This window comes from Mesocricetus auratus, unplaced genomic scaffold, assembly GCF_017639785.1.
Source record: "Mesocricetus auratus isolate SY011 unplaced genomic scaffold, BCM_Maur_2.0 Super-Scaffold_4256, whole genome shotgun sequence".
In the NCBI taxonomy this organism is placed as follows: Eukaryota; Metazoa; Chordata; class Mammalia; order Rodentia; family Cricetidae; genus Mesocricetus; species Mesocricetus auratus.
Genome location: NW_024429182.1, coordinates 90,483,220 through 90,502,974, shown reverse-complemented (window position 1 = coordinate 90,502,974; position 19,755 = coordinate 90,483,220). Strand labels below are relative to the sequence as shown.

General features: G+C 37.6%; 2 protein-coding genes across 2 annotated transcripts; one reads left to right on the top strand and one right to left on the bottom strand.

Annotated features, from left to right (window-relative positions):
• Positions 1-447: 447 nt before the first annotated feature.
• Positions 448-1,386, top strand: LOC101844129 (olfactory receptor 508). Its single transcript, XM_021230476.2, has one exon. The coding sequence runs from the start codon at positions 454-456 to the stop codon at positions 1,384-1,386; it is 933 nt and encodes a 310-aa protein (XP_021086135.2). The 5' UTR covers positions 448-453.
• Positions 1,387-10,589: 9,203 nt separating this feature from the next.
• LOC121134726 (olfactory receptor 502) lies at positions 10,590-11,538 on the bottom strand. Its single transcript, XM_040733261.1, has one exon. The coding sequence runs from the start codon at positions 11,532-11,534 to the stop codon at positions 10,590-10,592; it is 945 nt and encodes a 314-aa protein (XP_040589195.1). The 5' UTR covers positions 11,535-11,538.
• Positions 11,539-19,755: the final 8,217 nt, after the last annotated feature.

Genomic DNA, 19,755 nt, shown 5'->3' with positions numbered 1-19,755 from the left:
GCACACCATTTTAAAAGGCCAATGTCTAAGTGTTTGTATGTATGTTCCTGTGTGACTGCATCTGTATGTTGTGTGTGTATGTGTATGTTTGTGTGTACATGAGTGGACATACACATCTCACTGACACTGGATTCTTGAAAACATAAAATGAATTGTTCCATTCCAGTTGTCTTTATTACTCATGTGAATGTAAACCAACAACATGATACACAAATGATGTGAGTCATAAAGACAAAAAGGAAGTATTAAATTTACTGTCTGTGCATCAACTGATATTTACTATTTAAGTATTTATGTAAAGTAGTACATGAAAATATTTCTCCTAAAATTTATATAGAGACTGTGTTTCTGTCATATATATTATATAGCTGCCATGAAAAGAGTAGGTAGCAATGCTATATTCAATTCTAATAGCTGCTCATTTTTTTCTCAGTGGCAGTATTCCTAACATAGATGGGACCTGGAAACTACACAATAGTAACAGAGTTCATTCTTGTGGGTCTAACAGAAGATGCTACAATCCGTGCCATTTTATTTGTTGTATTTCTAATAATCTACTCTGTCACCTTAATGGGCAATGTCAGCATAATCATGCTAATCAGAGGCAGCCCTCAGCTTCACACCCCCATGTACCTTTTCCTCAGCCATTTGGCTTTTGTAGACATTGGGTATTCCTCATCGGTCACACCCATCATGCTGAGGGGATTTCTCAAGAAAGAAACATTTATCCTTGTGGCTGGATGTGTGGCTCAACTCTGTTCTGTAGTGACATTTGGGACAACTGAGTGCTTCCTGCTGGCTGCCATGGCCTATGACCGCTATGTGGCCATCTGCTCCCCGCTGCTCTACTCCACACAGATGTCCTCTACAGTCTGCATCCTCCTGGTGGGAACTTCCTACGTAGGTGGATGTGTGAATGCTTGGATATTTACTGGCTGTTCATTAAATCTGTCCTTCTGTGGTCCAAATAAAATTAATCACTTTTTCTGTGACTATTCACCACTTTTGAAGCTTTCTTGTTCTCACGACTTTTCTTCTGAAATCATTCCAGCAGTATCTTCAGGCTCCATCATTGTGGTCACTCTGTTTATCGTTGCTCTGTCTTATGTCTATATCCTTGTCTCAGTCTTGAAGATGCGATCCTCTGAGGGCCGCCACAAGGCCTTCTCCACTTGCACCTCCCACCTCACTGCAGTCACTCTGTTCTTTGGCACCATCACATTCATTTATGTGATGCCAAAATCCAGCTACTCCACAGACCAAAACAAGGTGGTGTCTGTATTCTACACAGTGGTGATCCCCATGTTGAACCCCATCATCTATAGCCTCAGAAACAAGGATGTTAAAGAGGCTATGAAAAAACTAATTTCTAATACTCGCTGGTAGCTATAAATATCTGGGATTTTAGACAGTGTAATGAGCTCTGAACATCCAGATGAATGGACAGTATACTATGGAAATTTACAATTATACCAATGCTATTTTAGATACAAATTTTATCATCTTAGTATCAAGAACGTCTTCATCACAAAAACAGTGGATTCACTAATAGAGCAACATTTGGCATTTTTCGTTTTTAACCCTTTCATTGGCCACCATTTTCTGCATTTATAAACAAAATTTTCTTATGTTATGTTCTGTTTTCTTTGAATGCAGCCTATAGGTTTGAAATTGTTGAATCATCTGGAATTCTCTGAATGAGAATAGTATTGCCATCCAAAATCTTAGCCCAAAAGAAATGACCTTCTGTTTTACTGAAATCTAAGTGTTGAATGCAGAAGTGTAGGTGGTAGAAAGCTTGTGTTAGCAGTAGTGTTCCTCTTGTGATAGTTGTTTTACCCAGTCAACTCAAAAGGTTTCTCACATTTTTCCTCATCTAATGACCCTTCTTTTTTTAGCAGTCTGTTGAGCTCAATGCCTAAAGGAGTTCCTTCAGGGAATCCTACTAGGGATACTTGGGGTGATCTCACTGCTGTGGAGATGAAGATGTAGGGATCTGTTTTCTTGAATTGTTTCAGTGTTGATATATACTGTGTACTTCTGTCATATGTTTTGAACAATGCATTTTTGATGACTCTGAAACTTGAAATTCATAGCATTTTATGCCTAATTATGATATGGTCACAATATCAGAAATGATTTTCATGAAACTGACTAATTTTCAATTTTGTAATTGAAAATTATTTGTGCTTCATTTTACACAGTTGGTGTTTGCATATAAATTGTCTTTTCTGTGGACACATTTTCATCAAAGAATATAACATTCTAAAAATTATTTTTGTCTTTAATAAAAATACAAACATTAGATTAATCCTAATACATGTTATAAGATTTTTTATTTTGACTGATAAAAATAGATACTACATTTGAAACTTTAGCCATAAGACTAAACCAGGATACTACTTAATTTCCAGCAGTGTTTCTTCAGTCTAGTTTAAATTTCTTAAATATTAGACTAAATAACACCCACATGTACCAGTCGAGTAATTGAGAGGTTGGTTGAAATCTCTTATATTCTATATCTCTAGAACTTTCCAATAATATCTTAATATCTAGTTATATGAATTATTTTCTTCTCAAATTACAAGGAACTATTTGTCTTTACTGAAATAGTCCCCTGAGTGAAGTGTGTGAGGTGCTTATTGAGGAGTAAGCACTACATACATAAATGCCACATGTATACCGTGATGTGTTCAAAGGAACACCTCACTGTATCAAGAGAAGGAAAGATGACATAATGTGGCCAGGGTTTGTAGTAAAGAAAATTTACTGACTTGCTTTTATCAGTGCACATCATATATTTTTATTATTTACTAGAGTTTAGAGATCAACAAGAAAGAAAGAATCAACTTAAATGTTTATTTTGGTGGGGTCACAAATGTGTTCAGAAGAGGATGAATTCCATATGTGGTCTTCAAACTTCTATATTCCCATCACACAAAACACAGCAATGTAAGATGATACCTCCAAAATCCCTCCATAAGATGAGGCTGTAGGCCAACTTGTAGAACATTCTCTTAACTAGTGACTAATGGGTGAAGGCTCAGACAATTATGGGTGGAGCCACCAGTGGGCTGGGGGTCTTGGGTACTATAAGAAAGAGTAAAAATCATTTTAAATGTTTAATTTGGGGGTCTGTCATAAATATGTTCCCACAAATATGTTACCAAAACACAAAGATATATGATTGCATCAATAATTGCTTTCCTGTAGTAATTTGAAGCCAAGAGTAGGCAATAAATTAGTCATACTAGGTATCAAACCATGAAATTATGGCCTAGGTTATCTATCAAAAATATTAGTGTATTCCTAAACAACCTCAACTATCCCTATATTTCTCAGAGCTGGATAAACCCCTTTAAGGTGATTGTGTATAATTATCTTCATATGTTACTGTTTACCTGGTTTTACAGAAGGCAGAGAGATGTGCTTAACTGTGGTTAAGAACTTATCAGCAGAAGGGTATAATGAGAAAGATCAGATATTTAGGAGTATATCTAAGGGAATGATGATTGTGGTGGAGTATGGATCTAGTCAATGGACTTGGGAAAATGGTTAGAGTGGTAAAACCACCCTGAGATCAAGAGATAAGATGTCTCATTGTGATTAAGGAGGTTTTTTAAGGGTAGTCACTAATCTATGAATTCAGGTTCCTAAAGATTCCTCAAATTAAATATATCACAATGTACACATCCTATACAATTCCTCTGTAATATCCTACTGTACTCAGTCTCTTAGGTCTTGGGGATGCAGATTATCAGTGTGTGTGGTCCCTGAGATGAAAATGTCATATTTACTACCCAGTCATCCATTCATCTACTGACCTATGGAACTAATTTATACTAACTAAGCACATAGTGCTATTAAGGTATATTATTAAGGAAATAAAATACCCAGTCTTTTAACTCAACATAAGAACAAAGACTTAGGAGAGATATACTCAACGAATTTAATTTAATTGTTAATCATATTAACAAAGGCAAATGTTTAAAATACACTATATCCCACAAAAAAGAGAAATGAGATTTTCTGAGCAGACAGTATTCTACAAAAGTCCTGGATGGAGTATTCTACTGTGTATTTCCAGATTAATTTTCTCCAGATTTCTCAAAATCATAAATCTGAAGACCAACCTAAGATTTCAGTTACAATCCAGCCTAATACAACCCTGTTTGGTTATCTGATGGCAAGTCGATCCAGCCTTAAAAGGATTAGGTCATAATAATGCCAACTAAAATATCTCACCCACAGTTTGGGTTGCTGATATATATATATATATATATATATATATATATATATAAGCAGAAGTCTAAGCAACAGTGCATGGAGTTGGTTTTTGAGAGTCCAGAGATAGATTACTACACCAAATAACTCACTCTATTTGCTGTATCATACAAGTTAATGACTTTGAGTAATTTTGATATTCTAATTTTGAACATCAAAAGGACAGTATGATTTTCATTGAGATTTAATCATGGAATTGCTAAGGCTAAGTTCCTTCTGAGGGCTTTGTGATGGAATCTATTTGCTTGCTTTTTGAGATTCCAGAAGGTATCATGCCTCTTGTTTTATAGCCTTACCCCTCAGTTCAAAGTCAGCACGGTTTTGTATCTTTCTTTTTAAGTCATAACTTCCCTTACACGTCTTTTCACCCAGTTTTCAGCTGCCAAGACACGTGTAATGATACTGGGTTCATTTGAAAAACAGATTTTATTACTTTAATAGCTCAATCTTAATCTCATCTCCAGCAGTAATTGTTGCATTCCAGGTAACCTAGAATATTGCTGGCTAATAACATTCATTCTTCATCACCGTGTTTGCTAATTTAAAAAATATTCCCACCAGATGGTCTGTGGGCAATCCTGTGATATATTTTCTTAATTAGTGATTGATGTAGGAGGGCCCAGGCCATTGTGGGTGATTCTACTCCTGAGATGGTTGCTCTGAGGTATATAAGAAAGCAGGCAATAGTGTGCAAGCTGGTAAGTAGCATTCCTTCATAACCTCTGCAGCAGTTCCTGTTTCTAAGTACCTGCCTTGAGTTCCTGTCCTTGCTTCCCTGAATGATGTATTACAAGCTGTAAGATGAGACAAACACTATTCTCCCCAATTAACTTTTGGTCATGGTGTTTATCACAGCAGTAGAAGCCATAACTAAGACAGTCATCTTGGTAAGTACATAAAATGCTTACTATATTCAGTACTTAAGGACATTTTATTCTAGAGAGAACTTGCAGTTATCAGAAACTTTCTAATTGTTGCTGCTACATAATTAATATCTAAAATCCAAAATTTTAATATTCTCAGCACAAGTTACAAAAACTAAAATGCAAAATTCTAAGTGAATAATTGTTACTTACTAACATGTATATAAACTGTGTAAGTCAAGCACCCATCATAATACAGAACATTACCATAAGCCCCAAATGTCCCCTAATATCTTCCTTAGTTGGGCTTCAACCTTGCCCTATATAAAGCATCTATCACGTCTGTTTAATTTTTCACTGTGCTTAGTCATAAGTATTCATACAAATGGAGCCAAACAATGTGCCCTTTCACAGTATATTTGTCAAATTTATCCATAATGTGGGCAATTCACTGTCATTTGTTACGAATTTTACTTTGCTGTATGAAATATATATATAGTAGCTTATGTATAACATAATACAACATATGATCCTTTCTCTGTAAATGGAAACCTAAGTTATTTCCATTTTGTTCTTAAAAATAAAGCTGAAAGACTAAAAATTGTTTTAAATAATTGAAGTTCAGCTTCACTGTAAGAGTTGGCTGTCCTTTCTTGGAAGCCTGCTCTTTTCTGAAGAAGAAAGAGAAAAGGAGTGAATCTGGGGGAAGAGGGAAGTTGGAGAAGTAGAAGGAGATAAAACTGTGGTAGCTGACCTGACAAAGGTTAACTCTTGAATCCCAGGCTGATGCCTGGGAATCCAGCATGGGACTGATCAAGACCCCCTGAATGTGGGTGTCAGTGAGGAGGCCTAGGTAATCTATTGAGCCTTGGGCAGCAGATCAGTACTCATCCCGAGTATACACACGGAATTTGGACTCCCATCCAACAATATGAGGTGCACTCTCACCCTGAACTCTAGGGGGAGGGTCTAGGCCCTACCCTGTATGAAATGACAGACTATGGATACCCCCATGGAGGGCCTCACCCTCCCTGGGGAAATGAGGGGATAATGGGGGGGGTTGGGAGAGGGCACGGGAGGAGGGGAGGGAAAGGGAGAGGGACCTGGAACTGACTTGTGAAGCAACCTTGTTTCTTATCTAAATTTAAACTGAAAAATAAATTAAAAAATAAAAAACTGTGGTTGGGATGTGTTGTGTGAGAGAAAAATCTATTTTCAATGAAAGTATTTAAAATTCAATGGAGCAAAAATCTATAAAAGCTCGTTCTTTGTTCAAAATGAATAATATAAGTAATAAGTCAGATCTACCAATACAAAATAAAAGACAAATTAGAATGATCAAACATGAAAAGAATGTGGATGAGATTGGTCAGTGCAGGAATTATACATCAGGCACTAATGGAAAATTTTGTTTAATTTCATAACTATTGAAAATACACCTCTGTGACTAAACATCTGTGAAGTAAAGGTGCTTTTTTACATAAGAAACAATGGCCTGTCATTGTCTAGGGTTGTCTATCTAGCCTTAGCACATGTATAGTTTGAAAGAAATGCATCTTCAAAAGACTCAAATTTCTGCATTAGCATTAGCATTGTGCATTTGATCGTATTTGTAGGATTTTCAAGAGGTACATGGGAAGAAATACACTGAAAAAGAAAGCCAATCTACTGTGATTTGAAAGACAAATTGAGTTACAGCATTCACATAAGTGACCTGAAAAACTCTCCCCTGGAACTACTACAGCTGATAAATACCTTCAGTAAAGTCGCAGGACACAAGATTAACTCAAAAAATTCAGTAGTCCTTCTATATACAGAAGATAAATGATCTGAGAAAGAAATCAGAGAAACTACACCCTTTACAACTGCCAGAAACAACATAAAAATACCTTGAGGTAATGCTAACCAAACAAGTGAAAAACCTGTATCACAAGAACTTTTTGTCTTTAAAGAAAGAAATTAAAGAACATACCAGAAAATGGAAAGATCTGCCATGCACTTGGATAGGTAGAATCAACATAATAAAAAATGACAATCTTGCCAAAAGCAATCTACAAATTCAATGCAAGCCCAATCAAAATCTCAGCACAATTCTTCACAGACCTTGACAGAACAATTCTCAAATTTATATGGAAAAAAACAAAAGACACAGAATAGCCACAACCCTGTACAATAAAGGACCATTTGGAGGTATCACCATCACTGATTCAAGTTCTATTATAGAACTATACTCCTGAAAACAGTTTGGTATTGGCACAAAAATAGACAGGTAGACCAATGGAATGGAATCAAAGACCCGATATTAATCCACATACCTATGAACACCAGATTTTTGACAAAGAAGCTGAAAGTGTAAAATGGAAAAAAGAAAGCATCTGCCGCAAATGATGCTGGAATAACTTGATGCTGTTGTGTGAAAGACTGCAGATAGATGCATACAAATCACCATGCACGAAACTTAAGTTGAAATGAATCAAAGACCTCAACATAAATCCAACCACACTCTATACCTTAGAAAAGAAGTTAGGTGGTACCCTTGAACAAATTAGTATGGAAAACTACTTCCTGAACATAACACCAGTAGCACAGACACTGAGATCGACAATTAATAAATGGGACCTCCTGAAATTGAGATGCTTTTGTAAGACAAAAGACGCAGTCACCAAGACAAAATGCCAGCTCACAGAATGAGAAAAGATATTCACAATTTATGCTGGAGAGGATGTGGAGAGAGGGAAACACTCCTCCACTGCTGGTGGGAGTGCCAACTCATACAGCTACATTGGAAATCAGTATGGAGATTCCTCGGGAAAATGGGAATCAATCTACCATAAGACGCAGAAATTCTACTCTTAGGCATATATCCAAAAGAGGCAAATCCATACAACAAGGGCATCTGCTCCACTGTGTTCATGGTAGCATTATTTGTAATTCACAGGTAAATGGATAGCACTAGAAGAAACCATCCTGAGTGAGATAACCCAGTCACAAAAAGACAAACATGGTATGTACTCACTCATATATGGATTTTAGACATGGATCAGGATAATGCCAGTCTGCACTTTCACTGACAGAGAGTCTGGGAAACAGGAAAGAACCTAAGAGATATGCATGGTACCCCAGAAAAGAGGAATGAGGCAAGATCTTCTGAAAAGATGGGGTACACAGTGAGGGGTTGGGAGGAGTGGGAGCTGGGAAGAAGAGAGGGGGAGAAGAGGAAGAGAGAGTAGGTCATGGGGGAACAGGAAGGTTGAGTGGGGAGTAAAATAGGGGGAAGAGGGTATCATAGGTTAGAAGAGAGATCTGGCACCAGTGTGACCTCTAGTGATATAAAGGGATGACACCAACTGGCAAGCTAAGCAATAGTGGGGGGACCACCTTAAATGCCCATTCCTGATAATGAACTTGAAGTCTACCCTATATGCCATCCTAGAACCTTCATCCAGTGACTGATGGAAGCAGAGACAAACACCCACAGTTAAACACTGAACTGAACCCATGGAACCCAGTGACAGAGAGAGAGGAGTGATTAGCAAATTGGCAAAGAATGGGCTGGCAAAACCAGTAGAAACAGCTGATCCAAACAGGGGAGAGCTCTTGGACCCCAGACTGACAGCTGGGAGGCCATCATAGGACTGATCCAGACCCCCTGAATGTGAGAGTTAGTGAGGAGGCCTGGGCAACCTACGGGGCCCTGGGCAGTGGATCAGTATTTATCCCTGGCATACAAACGGACATCGTGTGTCCATAATACAAAGAGGGATGCTCTCTCAACCTGGACTCTTAGGGGAGTGCCTGGACCCTGCCCTGAGTGAAATGACAGACTCTAGATATGCCCTATGTGGAAGTAAATGGCAATAGGGTGGGAGGCTGGGGAGATGGTGGGAGGGCGCGGGAGGAGGGGAGGGAGAGGGAACTGGGATTGACATGTAAAACAAGTTATTTAAAATTAAAATAATTAAAAAATAAAAAATAAAATAAAATAGTCCCAGAGAACTTCATAGAAGCAGAACTGGAAAGAATGTAAGAGCTGTCTGGTGGACAAAAGTGCTGTGAAATGCTGGCATCTATATATAACTCGGCTGTTGCTAGGGATGGAAGAAGAGCCCTGTGCCACCCCTGTCAGAGGAGCTACTGGCAGTGATGATTCTTAGGAAGCAACATCACTTTCTTTTGTAAACACAACTGCTGCTATGTTAATTTACCCTGGGGAAGTCCATACACATTTGTGCACATGTGCAGCACTAATTGGACTCTGAATTTATTAATAAAGGTGAAAAACAGAAGCTATGAATTTTGAAAGGAGGGGCACATGGGAGGCTTTGGAGGGAATAAAGGGAAATGTAATTATAATTCCTGAAAAATTAAATAATTTCAAATATTTAAAAGAGGATAAAAAGTTGGGGGTGCATTGAGTAGAGGTACTAGGTGAAGTTTGGGGAACATAGTGGATGGTGGATATGATCAATATACATACTATAATGTTTTAAACTTTTGAAAGATGAAAATAATTGGAAATAGAAATTCAGAGATTAACTAGAAGTGGATTCCCTAGTCTTCTCTACAGGCCACACAATCAAGCTATGACCAAGGGCCAGGACCACAGATCAGAAGTTTAAAGGGTCTATACAGTCCAACATTATAGATAAACTTTATATGATGTTCCTAGGAATTTTAGTCTCTTGTTGCTTCTTATCATGCAACAGGGTAAAAGTATTTAGCAGATTTATCTCAAGATAACTTATTGATAAAAAAGAAGAAGAAAACACAATGCACAGGATTGAAGTCTGTATTAGCCAGATTCCTGTTACCATAACAAACAGCTCAGCTAATCAATTTATAAAAAGAAAAGGGTTATTCCTGGAACAATGTTTCAGAGGTCTCAGTCCTTGGTGAGTAGAGGCCATTGATATTGTCTGTGTTTGCATCTTATGTTAGGGATGGGTAGTTGAACAAAGACATTCACCTCCTGGCCAATAAAGAAGATAGAAAAAGTTCTGAGAGACATATCTTGTTTATGGACTATCTTGAGTAAAGTAAATATCACAACTAGTGTCAGTTTGTACATGTTTCTAGCATTTTCCACAAGAACCACAATAGGGAAAAGGGTTTTGCCAGTGATATGAGACTTTGAGGACAATTAAAATCCAATCTGGAACATGGCTAATGATGAACAACTTTGAAAAAGATTAATGTATTTCAACAGTATGTTTAGCAATCAATATTTGTCTGTTTATATTTATGCCCTTAATTTTAAAAATATTTTATTTATCAAAGAATCATTTAGTTTCCTATGCATTATAAAATTTGAAGCCCTATATTTATTGAATAGCTCCTCACATGCTAACACATCATCAAACTTTGTCAATCAGCACACTCACTTTAATACTATATCAAGGAGCCATTCTTACTATATCAAGTATTTCAAAATAATAGATGTCTCTAAGAAAGTATTTTTCTGCTTATCTGTCTCCTAAGAGCACCCTTTATCTCATTATTCCTCAGGCTGTAGATGAGGGGGTTCAACATGGGGATGACTACCATGTAGAACACAGACACCACCTTGTTCTGGTCTGTGGAGTAGCTGGACTTGGGCATCACATAGATGAATGTGATGGTACCAAAGAACAGAGTGACTGCAGTGAGGTGGGAGGTGCAGGTGGAAAAGGCCTTGTGGCGACCCTCAGTGGAGCGCATCTTCAGGATAGTGATGAGGATGTAGATGTAGGAGATGGCTATGACAAACACTGTCACCACAATGATGGAGCCAGCTGTGAATGAGGGAACAACTGCAGAGACGCTGACATCAGAACATGAGAGTTTTACTAATGGGGCAAAGTCACAGAAAAAGTGATTAACTCTATTTGGTCCACAGAAGAGAAGAGAAAAGAAGGAAAAGGTGAAGGAGGAAGCATTAAGGAAGCCACCAGTATAAGATCCTATAAGTAACGGGACACAGACTCGTGTGGACATTTTTGTTGAATAAAGCAGTGGGCTACAGATTGCTATAAAGCGATCATAAGCCATGGCAGCTAGAAGGAAACATTCAACTGTCCCAAAGAAAACAGCTGAGCCAAGCTGGATCGTACACCCTAGATAGGTAATGGTATTTCTCTCCACCAGGAAGTTGACAAGCATATTGGGTGTGACAGAAGATGAGTAGCCTATGTCCGCAGAAGCCAAGTGGCTGAGAAAAAAGTACATGGGGTGATGGAGCTGGGAAGAGACTCTGATGAGAAGGATGGTGCTGAGGTTCCCAGACACAGTCACCAGGTAGATGCACAGGATAATAATGAAGAGGACGACTCTGAGAACTGGGTCATCTGTCAATCCCAATAAAATGAACTCTGTCACTGCAGTATGGTTCCCATCATCCAGGAAAGCCATGGGATGGTATAGCTGTTACCAGAAAGAGCTGTGATGGGGACATTACAAGAAGGGAGTTATAAATGGGTAGTTTCACTTTCTTTAATACACAAATAATACAATACATGTTCAAAGATGTCAAACATCCATCTTTATTTGCCTGCAGGGATAAGACCCTCTATAATTTTAAAGTTCTTTAGCACAATCACCTAAAAACTTTCCCTCACATAACCTACCTATTTCTTTTTATGATATATTGTTTAACCAAATACATCTTTAAGCAAAGTATGAAAATATAAGATAGGTAAGGATAACAGAAATAAATGCTGGGTATATTATAAAATGTAAATGTATAGTTTATTAGTAAATATTCAGATAGCAGCTAATAATTTAAATGATCCTTAAACAGTATTAACTAGGATTACACATAGATACAAATAGGTGATTTGTGAAATCTCAGTATTTTTAAATGTGTTTTGTTTTACATAAAATATTTCATTGTGAAATATATTATTTTAATAACTTTGAAAGAAATTCTCTAATTTGAATGTGGCTACATAATAACCAGTAAAAGCTGAATTAGATCCCCAAGCTATCTGCACCCAACTACTTAACATCTACATAATAATACAGTTAAGTAATCAAAAAATCTTAGAGATTTTAAAATAGATATTGTGTAAAATTCTCCACATAAATAAAATCAATATTTCAAACCAAATAGACAGGAATTTAAGTTATCAATAAAATTATCTAGTGTAAATTTGTTACATTTTCCATATATTCGAAACAGTAAATATTTTACCAAATAATTCGGTATATACATGCACATCACTGTGAAAACATGCTAAGTAATCAACACATAACTAAAAAAGGTTTATTCAAGCCAAATGACAGCCTGCTGTAACACTTGTTTCTAATTGTGTTTTTATAACTTGAAACAATGTTGTTTTAAGCATATAAGTAATGCATTCAATATAGTAGCTTTTGCTAAGCAAAGTATTTTTATGCACAATTTTTAAAAACTTTTAAATCTTATACTTGAATCCTTAAGTATCAGTAAATGCCCCAAGCCATTCAACTTTTTTAACAGTGACACATTTAGATAATGTTGAAAAGTATGACTTGCTCTGTTATGGGTAGGTAAGCAGGGATCCTGGCACTCTGATTAAAACTGCTTCATCTCATTAAACTAATGGTAGAAACAGAGCAACCCAGATAAAGTGGTTCATCACTGACTGCTTGATTACACCTGACGTTTTAGCACTGTGGCTGAGTGAGTACTTGAAGTTTTTCTAAGATGATAAATAAAAATCAGGCAGTCAGATTCTTGCCAAAAGCCAAAGTCCTACCTTTTGAAATAAGAACTCATTCATCTTTCAAGGAAAAGTAAAAGTTGTGGTGGTTATGTAGTTATATTTTTACTTTCGCCTCCTTTGGGGATAAATCTCTGAAGATGCTAAAAATTCATATGTGAATTCTGAAGTGTCATAGAACATACTTTTATGTGGTAGATACTGAGAGATTCAGTTTACAGGCAAAACCAACTAAGTCTCCAAGATCCTGTCAATTCTCAAGTGGTCAACTCATTATTTTGTTCTCTCTAGATGTTCAAGCATAGCCATGTAGGATTTGTTTCATATTTACTACATCATAATATAACAAATTTTCTTATGAAGAATTAATTTCAAGTTTACTTGGATATTTATGAGAAGTAAACACTGCTAATCTTCAAATATAAAAGCTAAACCTAATTTCATCCATTCAATATCTTTATCACTAAGTATTTTGAATTGTCATCTCTAACATATGCCATCAAGTACCCCAGGGGAGCATGGAGTGGAACTTCATACAAAGTGGAATTTTAAATAACAAAAAGTTTTACACATTTCCACCACTGTATAGGAAGGTAGAGCATGAATGTCTTAAAATTGCATGAAGAATTATAATTTTAAAATGACCTAGATTCCTCCAACAATGGAAATATAGTTAAATTGTCACATCTGAGTGGCTCCCTTGGTGTAGGTAGGTCATGGCAGAACACTAACTCTTCAGCCCAAAGACTCAGTGGCACTTACTTCTCTTGCTAATCCTAATTTCAGAATCCCTTGTAGCCCTGCTATTGCAAGGTTGGGTTGATAAACACTACAATAATTACAACCAATATTCTTGTCAATAATATCCCTTTATACCAATAATTATGCTAATCATTTTACACATAGTGAATGTTCACAGATGTTACAGTAGATGCTTTTATTATTCTCATTTTTCATTAAATAGAAGAGTTCAAATAATTTGTGTACTGTCATTCTGACCCTTATACATCTAAGAGTGGATTGATATCTAAAATCCATAAAGAACTAAAAACAAACAAAAACAGGTGATCTACACAATAAAAATCAAGCATTTCTTAAAATAATAATAAAAACTGCAAAAAAGACTTTGAAAAAGAAGTGTGTTCAGTAGTCTTACCTATTAGGGTAGTAAGAATAAAAATGATATGGGGAACCCATTATAAAGAAAATAAGTGGGTACAAATGTTGGAGAGGACATGGGGAAAGGAATTATCATACACTTTGTAGGTTTCTCTCTCTCTATCCCCTCTCTCAGAGATTCACACACACATACAATATTTAAAATGTAGAACTACCATATAATCCATGAATGCCACTTTCCAGTACAAACTCAAGGGATTCTAAGTCAGAAAGCTCAGAAATACTTGCATCCTCATGTTTATTGATGAAATGTGCACAGTAGCCTAGACATGAAGTCACCTTGAGGTTTATTCACAGATGAGTGAGTTAAGAAAACATGATATATTTGCTCAGTAAAATTTTATTACTCTGTAAAGAAGAAAGAAATTAGTTATATATAAAAAGGACATGGTCAACAAGACAAAAGGGCAGCCTACAGAATGGGAAAAGGTATTCACTAACTCCACATCTGACAGAGGACTGATCTCCAAAATTTATAAAGAATTCAAGAAGCAAGTCTCCAAAACACCAAAAGATCCCATTAAAAAGTGGGGTACAGAACTAAATAGAGAATTCTCAATAGAATAGTCTAAAATGGCTGAGAGGCACTTAAGAAAGTGCTCTCCAGACTGATGGCTGAAAGGCCAGCAGGGAACTGATCCAGATCCCCTGAATGTAGTGTCAGTGAGGAGGCCTTGAAATCTCTGGAGCCTTGAGTAGTAGATCAGTGTTTACCATAGCCTACAAATGAACTTGGGAACCCATTCCACACGGAGGGATGTTCTCTCGGCCTGGACACATGGGGGAGGGCCTAAGTCCTGCCCTGGATGAAATAACAGACTTTGGAGTTCCCCCCTGGAGGGCCTCAGCCTTCCTGGGGATTGGGTGTAGGGCTGGAGGGGCTGGGGAGGAGAGGTGGGAGAGGAATCTGGGATTGACATGTGAAGGAAGCATTTTTTTTTTTGGTTTTTTGAGACAGGGTTTCTCTGTGGCTTTGGAGGCTGTCCTGAAACTCGCTTGGTAGTCCAGGCTGGTCTCGAACTCACAGAGATCCACCTGCCTCTGCCTCCCGAGTGCTGGGATTAAAGGCGTGCGCCACCAACGCCCGGCTCAGGAAGCATATTTCTAATTTAAATTAAAAAAATATATTGGAAAAAAGAAAAGAAAATGCTCAACATCCTTAGCCATTAGGGAAATATAAATCAAGGCAATTCTGAGAATCCATCTTACTCCTGTCAGAATGGCTAAGATCAAAAACACCAATAAGAGTTTATGCTGGAGAGTATGTGGAGAAAGGGAAACACTCCTCCACTGCTGCTGGGAATGCCAACTCTTACAGCCACTTTGGAAATCAGTATGGAGATTCCTCAGGAAAATGGAAATCATTTTACCACAAGATCCAACAATTTCATTATTAGATATATACCCAAAAAATGCACACTCATACAACAAGGATGTCTGTTCCACTATGTTCATAGCAGCATTATTTGTAATAGCCAGAACCTGGAAGCAACCTAGATGCCCTCAACTGAAGAGTGGATAGAGAAAATGTGGGACATTTACACAATGGAGTACTATTCATCAGAAAAAAAAAACAATGAAATCTTGACATTTTCAGCCAAATGGATGGCAGTAGAAGAAATCATCCTGAGTGAGGTAGCCCACTCACAAAAAGACAAACATGGTAGGTACTCACTCATATATGGATTTTAGACAAGGATCAGGGGAGTGTCAGCCTACAATCTCACTGCCAAAGAATCTAGTAAACAGGGAAGACCCCAAGGGAGATATGCAGAGTACCCCAGAGAAGGGGAATGGGTCCTGCGGGATCTCCTGAAAGCATTGGAAGTGTGGGAGGAAGGGAGAGGGAACTGGGAAATAGAGAGGGGGATAAGAGGAGGAGAGAGAAGAACATGGGGGAGCAGGGAGGTCGAGTTGGGGAAGAATAGAGGAGAGAAGGATGAGAGATACCATAATAGAGGGATTCACTATAGGTGTACGGAAAGATCTGGCACTAGTGAGCTTTCCACGATCTACAAGGATGACACCAACTAAGCAAACTAAGCAATAGAGGAGAGGCTACCTTAAATGCCCTTCCCTGGTAATGAGATTGACAACTACCTTATATGCCATCCTAGAGCCTTCATTCAAAGGCTGATGGAAGCAGAAGAAGACACCCACAACTGAACACTGAACTGAACTCCTGGAACCCAGTTGCAGAGAGGGAGGAGTGATGAGCAAAGGGGTCAAGATCTGGCTGGTGTATCCCACAGAAGCTGATGTTGTGAACAATGGGGAGTTCATGGACACCAGACTGATAGCTGAGAGGTCAACATGGGGCTGATCCAGACCCCCTAAATTTGGGTGTCAGTGAGGATGCCTTGGCAACCTATGGGTCTTGGGGTAGTAGATCAGTATTTATCCCTGGCATACAAAGGGATGTTGGGATCCCATTCCACATCAAGGGATACTCTCTCATCCTGGACACATGTGGCAGGGGCTAGGCCCTGCCCTTGATGATATAACAGACTTTGGAAATCCCCCATGGAGGGCCTCTCTCTCCCTGGGAGGCAGAATGGGTATTGGCGTGGGGTTGGGGAGGTTGGTGAGGGGTGGCAGAGGATGGGAAGGTGAGGGAGCTGGGATTGACATGTGAAGCAAGCTTGTTTCTAATTAAAATTAAAATAAAAAAGAAGTATGAGCCAAATAAACACATTCTTCCCCCCTGAAAAAATTGATTAAACCTAAGATCATTGTATCAAGTAAAATAAGCCATTCAGAAAAATAAACACCATATTTACTCCTATACCTATATATTTGAGATATATTTCATGTCATATAAGAGCAAAATATATGTATATATATATATATACTGACTTGTGAAGCAACCTTGTTTCTTATCTAAATTTAAACTGAAAAATAAAAAAACACTTAAATCATAAAAAGAGCAAAATATATGACTATATATGTATGGAAATGTCACAATCAAGATATATTAACTTAAAAATAATGAAAATATAGACATGGGAAAGAAGCACAGAGGCAGTCATTGTATTACACACCTGTAATCCAAAACTCAGGACATTGAGGCAAGATTATAAGCCCAAGTCCAGGCTGAGCCACACAGCAAGTTTGAGGCCAGCTTAGGCTACACAATAATATCTTATCTCAAAGAATAGAAAAATATATATATATATACATGAATGCAGGAATGCTTGTATCAGGAAATGAAAGTCAAAACTTCATCTCACCAAACCTGGGTATCTATTATCAAAAATAATAATAGTAGCAAATGCTGGTGAGGATATCCAGAAATTTAAAATCCTTAATATTGTTAGTAAGAATGTAAGCTTGCATAACCATTACTGTTAATAGTATGGAGTTCTTTATATTTGTTCAACTACTTTATGATCTATCCATACTGTAGTTGGAGGTTTTTCTCTGTCTAGCCCAGTCCCATTGGACCAATTTCTCTCTTGCCTGCTGGTTGCCACAGCTGCTTATTAAATCATTCTGAGACTTAGTATTAATTATAATTGTCTGGCCAGTGGCTCAAACATATTACTAACTAGCTCCCACAATTAAATTAGCAAACTTCTATTATTCTATATTTTACTATGAGACTCATGGCCTGTTACCTCACCTCTTGCTTCCCCAGATGCTATATGGCCTCTCCATGACTCTGCCTTCTACTCTACATCTTTGTTTGTATTTCCTGCGTGACTCTATTCTGCCTGACCATTGGCCAATCCAGCTTTATTCATCAAACATTAAAAGCAACACATATTCGCAGCATACAGGACATCCCACAACACCATACTGCTTCAAACTATTTATTCAAAGGGAAGCAAACCGTCATACAACAGCCACTTGTATAAGTAACTTTACTGTACCACTATTCAGCCAAAATACAACTCCAGTCAAAATACTCATCAGCAGAAAATGGATAAAGAAAAATGCTGTACATATACCCTGTTATTATTATTCAGTCTTTAAAATATTTATCATCACTTCTTGGCCTTTTGGCTAATGTCAAGTGTAGTATCTGTTCTTTTTTTCCATCTTTATTTTTTTATCTCATTTTGCATTCTAACTACAGTTCTCTCTCCCACCCCTCCTCCCGCCCCCCATTGCCTCCTCCCATTCCCCACCTCCCTCATAGCCCACCCCAAGTCCACTCCTTCTCATGGATAATAGCTCCCATGAGGAGTCAACATAATCTGGAGCAATAGGTTGGGGCAGGGCCAGGCTCCTCTGCCACCCTTTAAGGCTGAGCATGGCATCACACCTTGGGGAGTGGGCTTATATGAAATTATAAAAAATGTGGCTTGAAAATTGAAGAGGGACTATTAGGGATTGAGAAGAGTTGAGGTAGGAGAGAGAGAAGAGGGGTATCACAGAGAGAAAGTAAGATAGACATGATCAAGTATGACATGTTTATATAGAAATGATAATTACCTTTGGGAAAGACATGATGGATGTTTCAGAAAATACCTATGTTTAGATATTATATACTGCACACATTATATATTTGTACCAAAAGATCACATAACATCCCATAGCCATGTATAATTTTGTTTTTCTGTAGTAGTTAAAATTAAATTCAATTTTCATTTATAAAATGAGTGCTTTAAACATTTATTTGCTGTGTGTTTGTTTAAAAATAAGCCTAGTTTAGTTGCATGAGTGTGTTGGTATATGTTTGTGTTTATGGATGTGTGTGTGTATGTGTGTGTGTGTGTGTGTGTGTGTGTGTGTGTGTGTGTGTGTGTGTGTGCAGACCAGAGGGCAACCTTGGACATTATTGCTAAGGAGCAATCCACTTTGAGGGAAGGGTGTCAGGATCACTCACTGGCTTGGAAATATTAAAGTAGGCTTGGATAGCTGGCCAGTGAACTCAAGGAAACCTCCTGCATCTGCTTCTTCAGTGCTAGAATTGCAAGCAGGGGCCACCACATGGTTCTTCTCACAAATGCTGGGCATCAAACTAATGCACTCAGGCCTGTGCATAAAACACTTTGCAGTCTGAGCTATCTTCTCAGCCCTTTTGTTAAATTTTTCAGAATAATGCATTGACCATTTTGCTGTAAGATCTGAAGTTATAAGAACAAATATTGAAGATAAGATGTGGTTTATAGTATCATCAGTGATAAAGAATTTGATGTTAAGATGGGCATTAAAATGGGCATTTAGAACCCATTTACAGGAAAAATAAATGTCAGGGCACTAAGCAGGGATTTGTATTAAAGTAATTTTTCTCTATAAGCAACATCTTCTCAATGAAGTTGCCTTATGAGAAATGGATGACATGGATTATATTACGCATTCCTTCTATTCCTGCCTAGTTTCATCTGTTTTCTAGGCAACAGTCTCATAACACTCATGCCTTTACCATGTAAATGCAATAGCAGAAGTCTGAAGGACTTGGCAAAGTTCCAAAGTCATAAATAAAATGCAATAGGTAAATGCAGAGAATACATTGTACCCCTAGATATTTTACCAAATTTATCTTCAATCATTTTCAGATGTTCATAGAAATAATAATAAAGTGAGAAAGTTCCTATCACATCTAAGGAATTAGAAAGTCCTGGGTGGATAGGACATTGGATGAAAGCCCCATAAACACATAATTTCCAGTATCTAAAGCAGTCTCAAGATAATTATTGACAGTGTCCCTAGAACTCTCATTAAAACCTTGAGTGTTCTAAACCCCACCCTTAAGGAATGCATAAAACACCTACTTAAATTATGAGACTAATCTCTGAGATTTG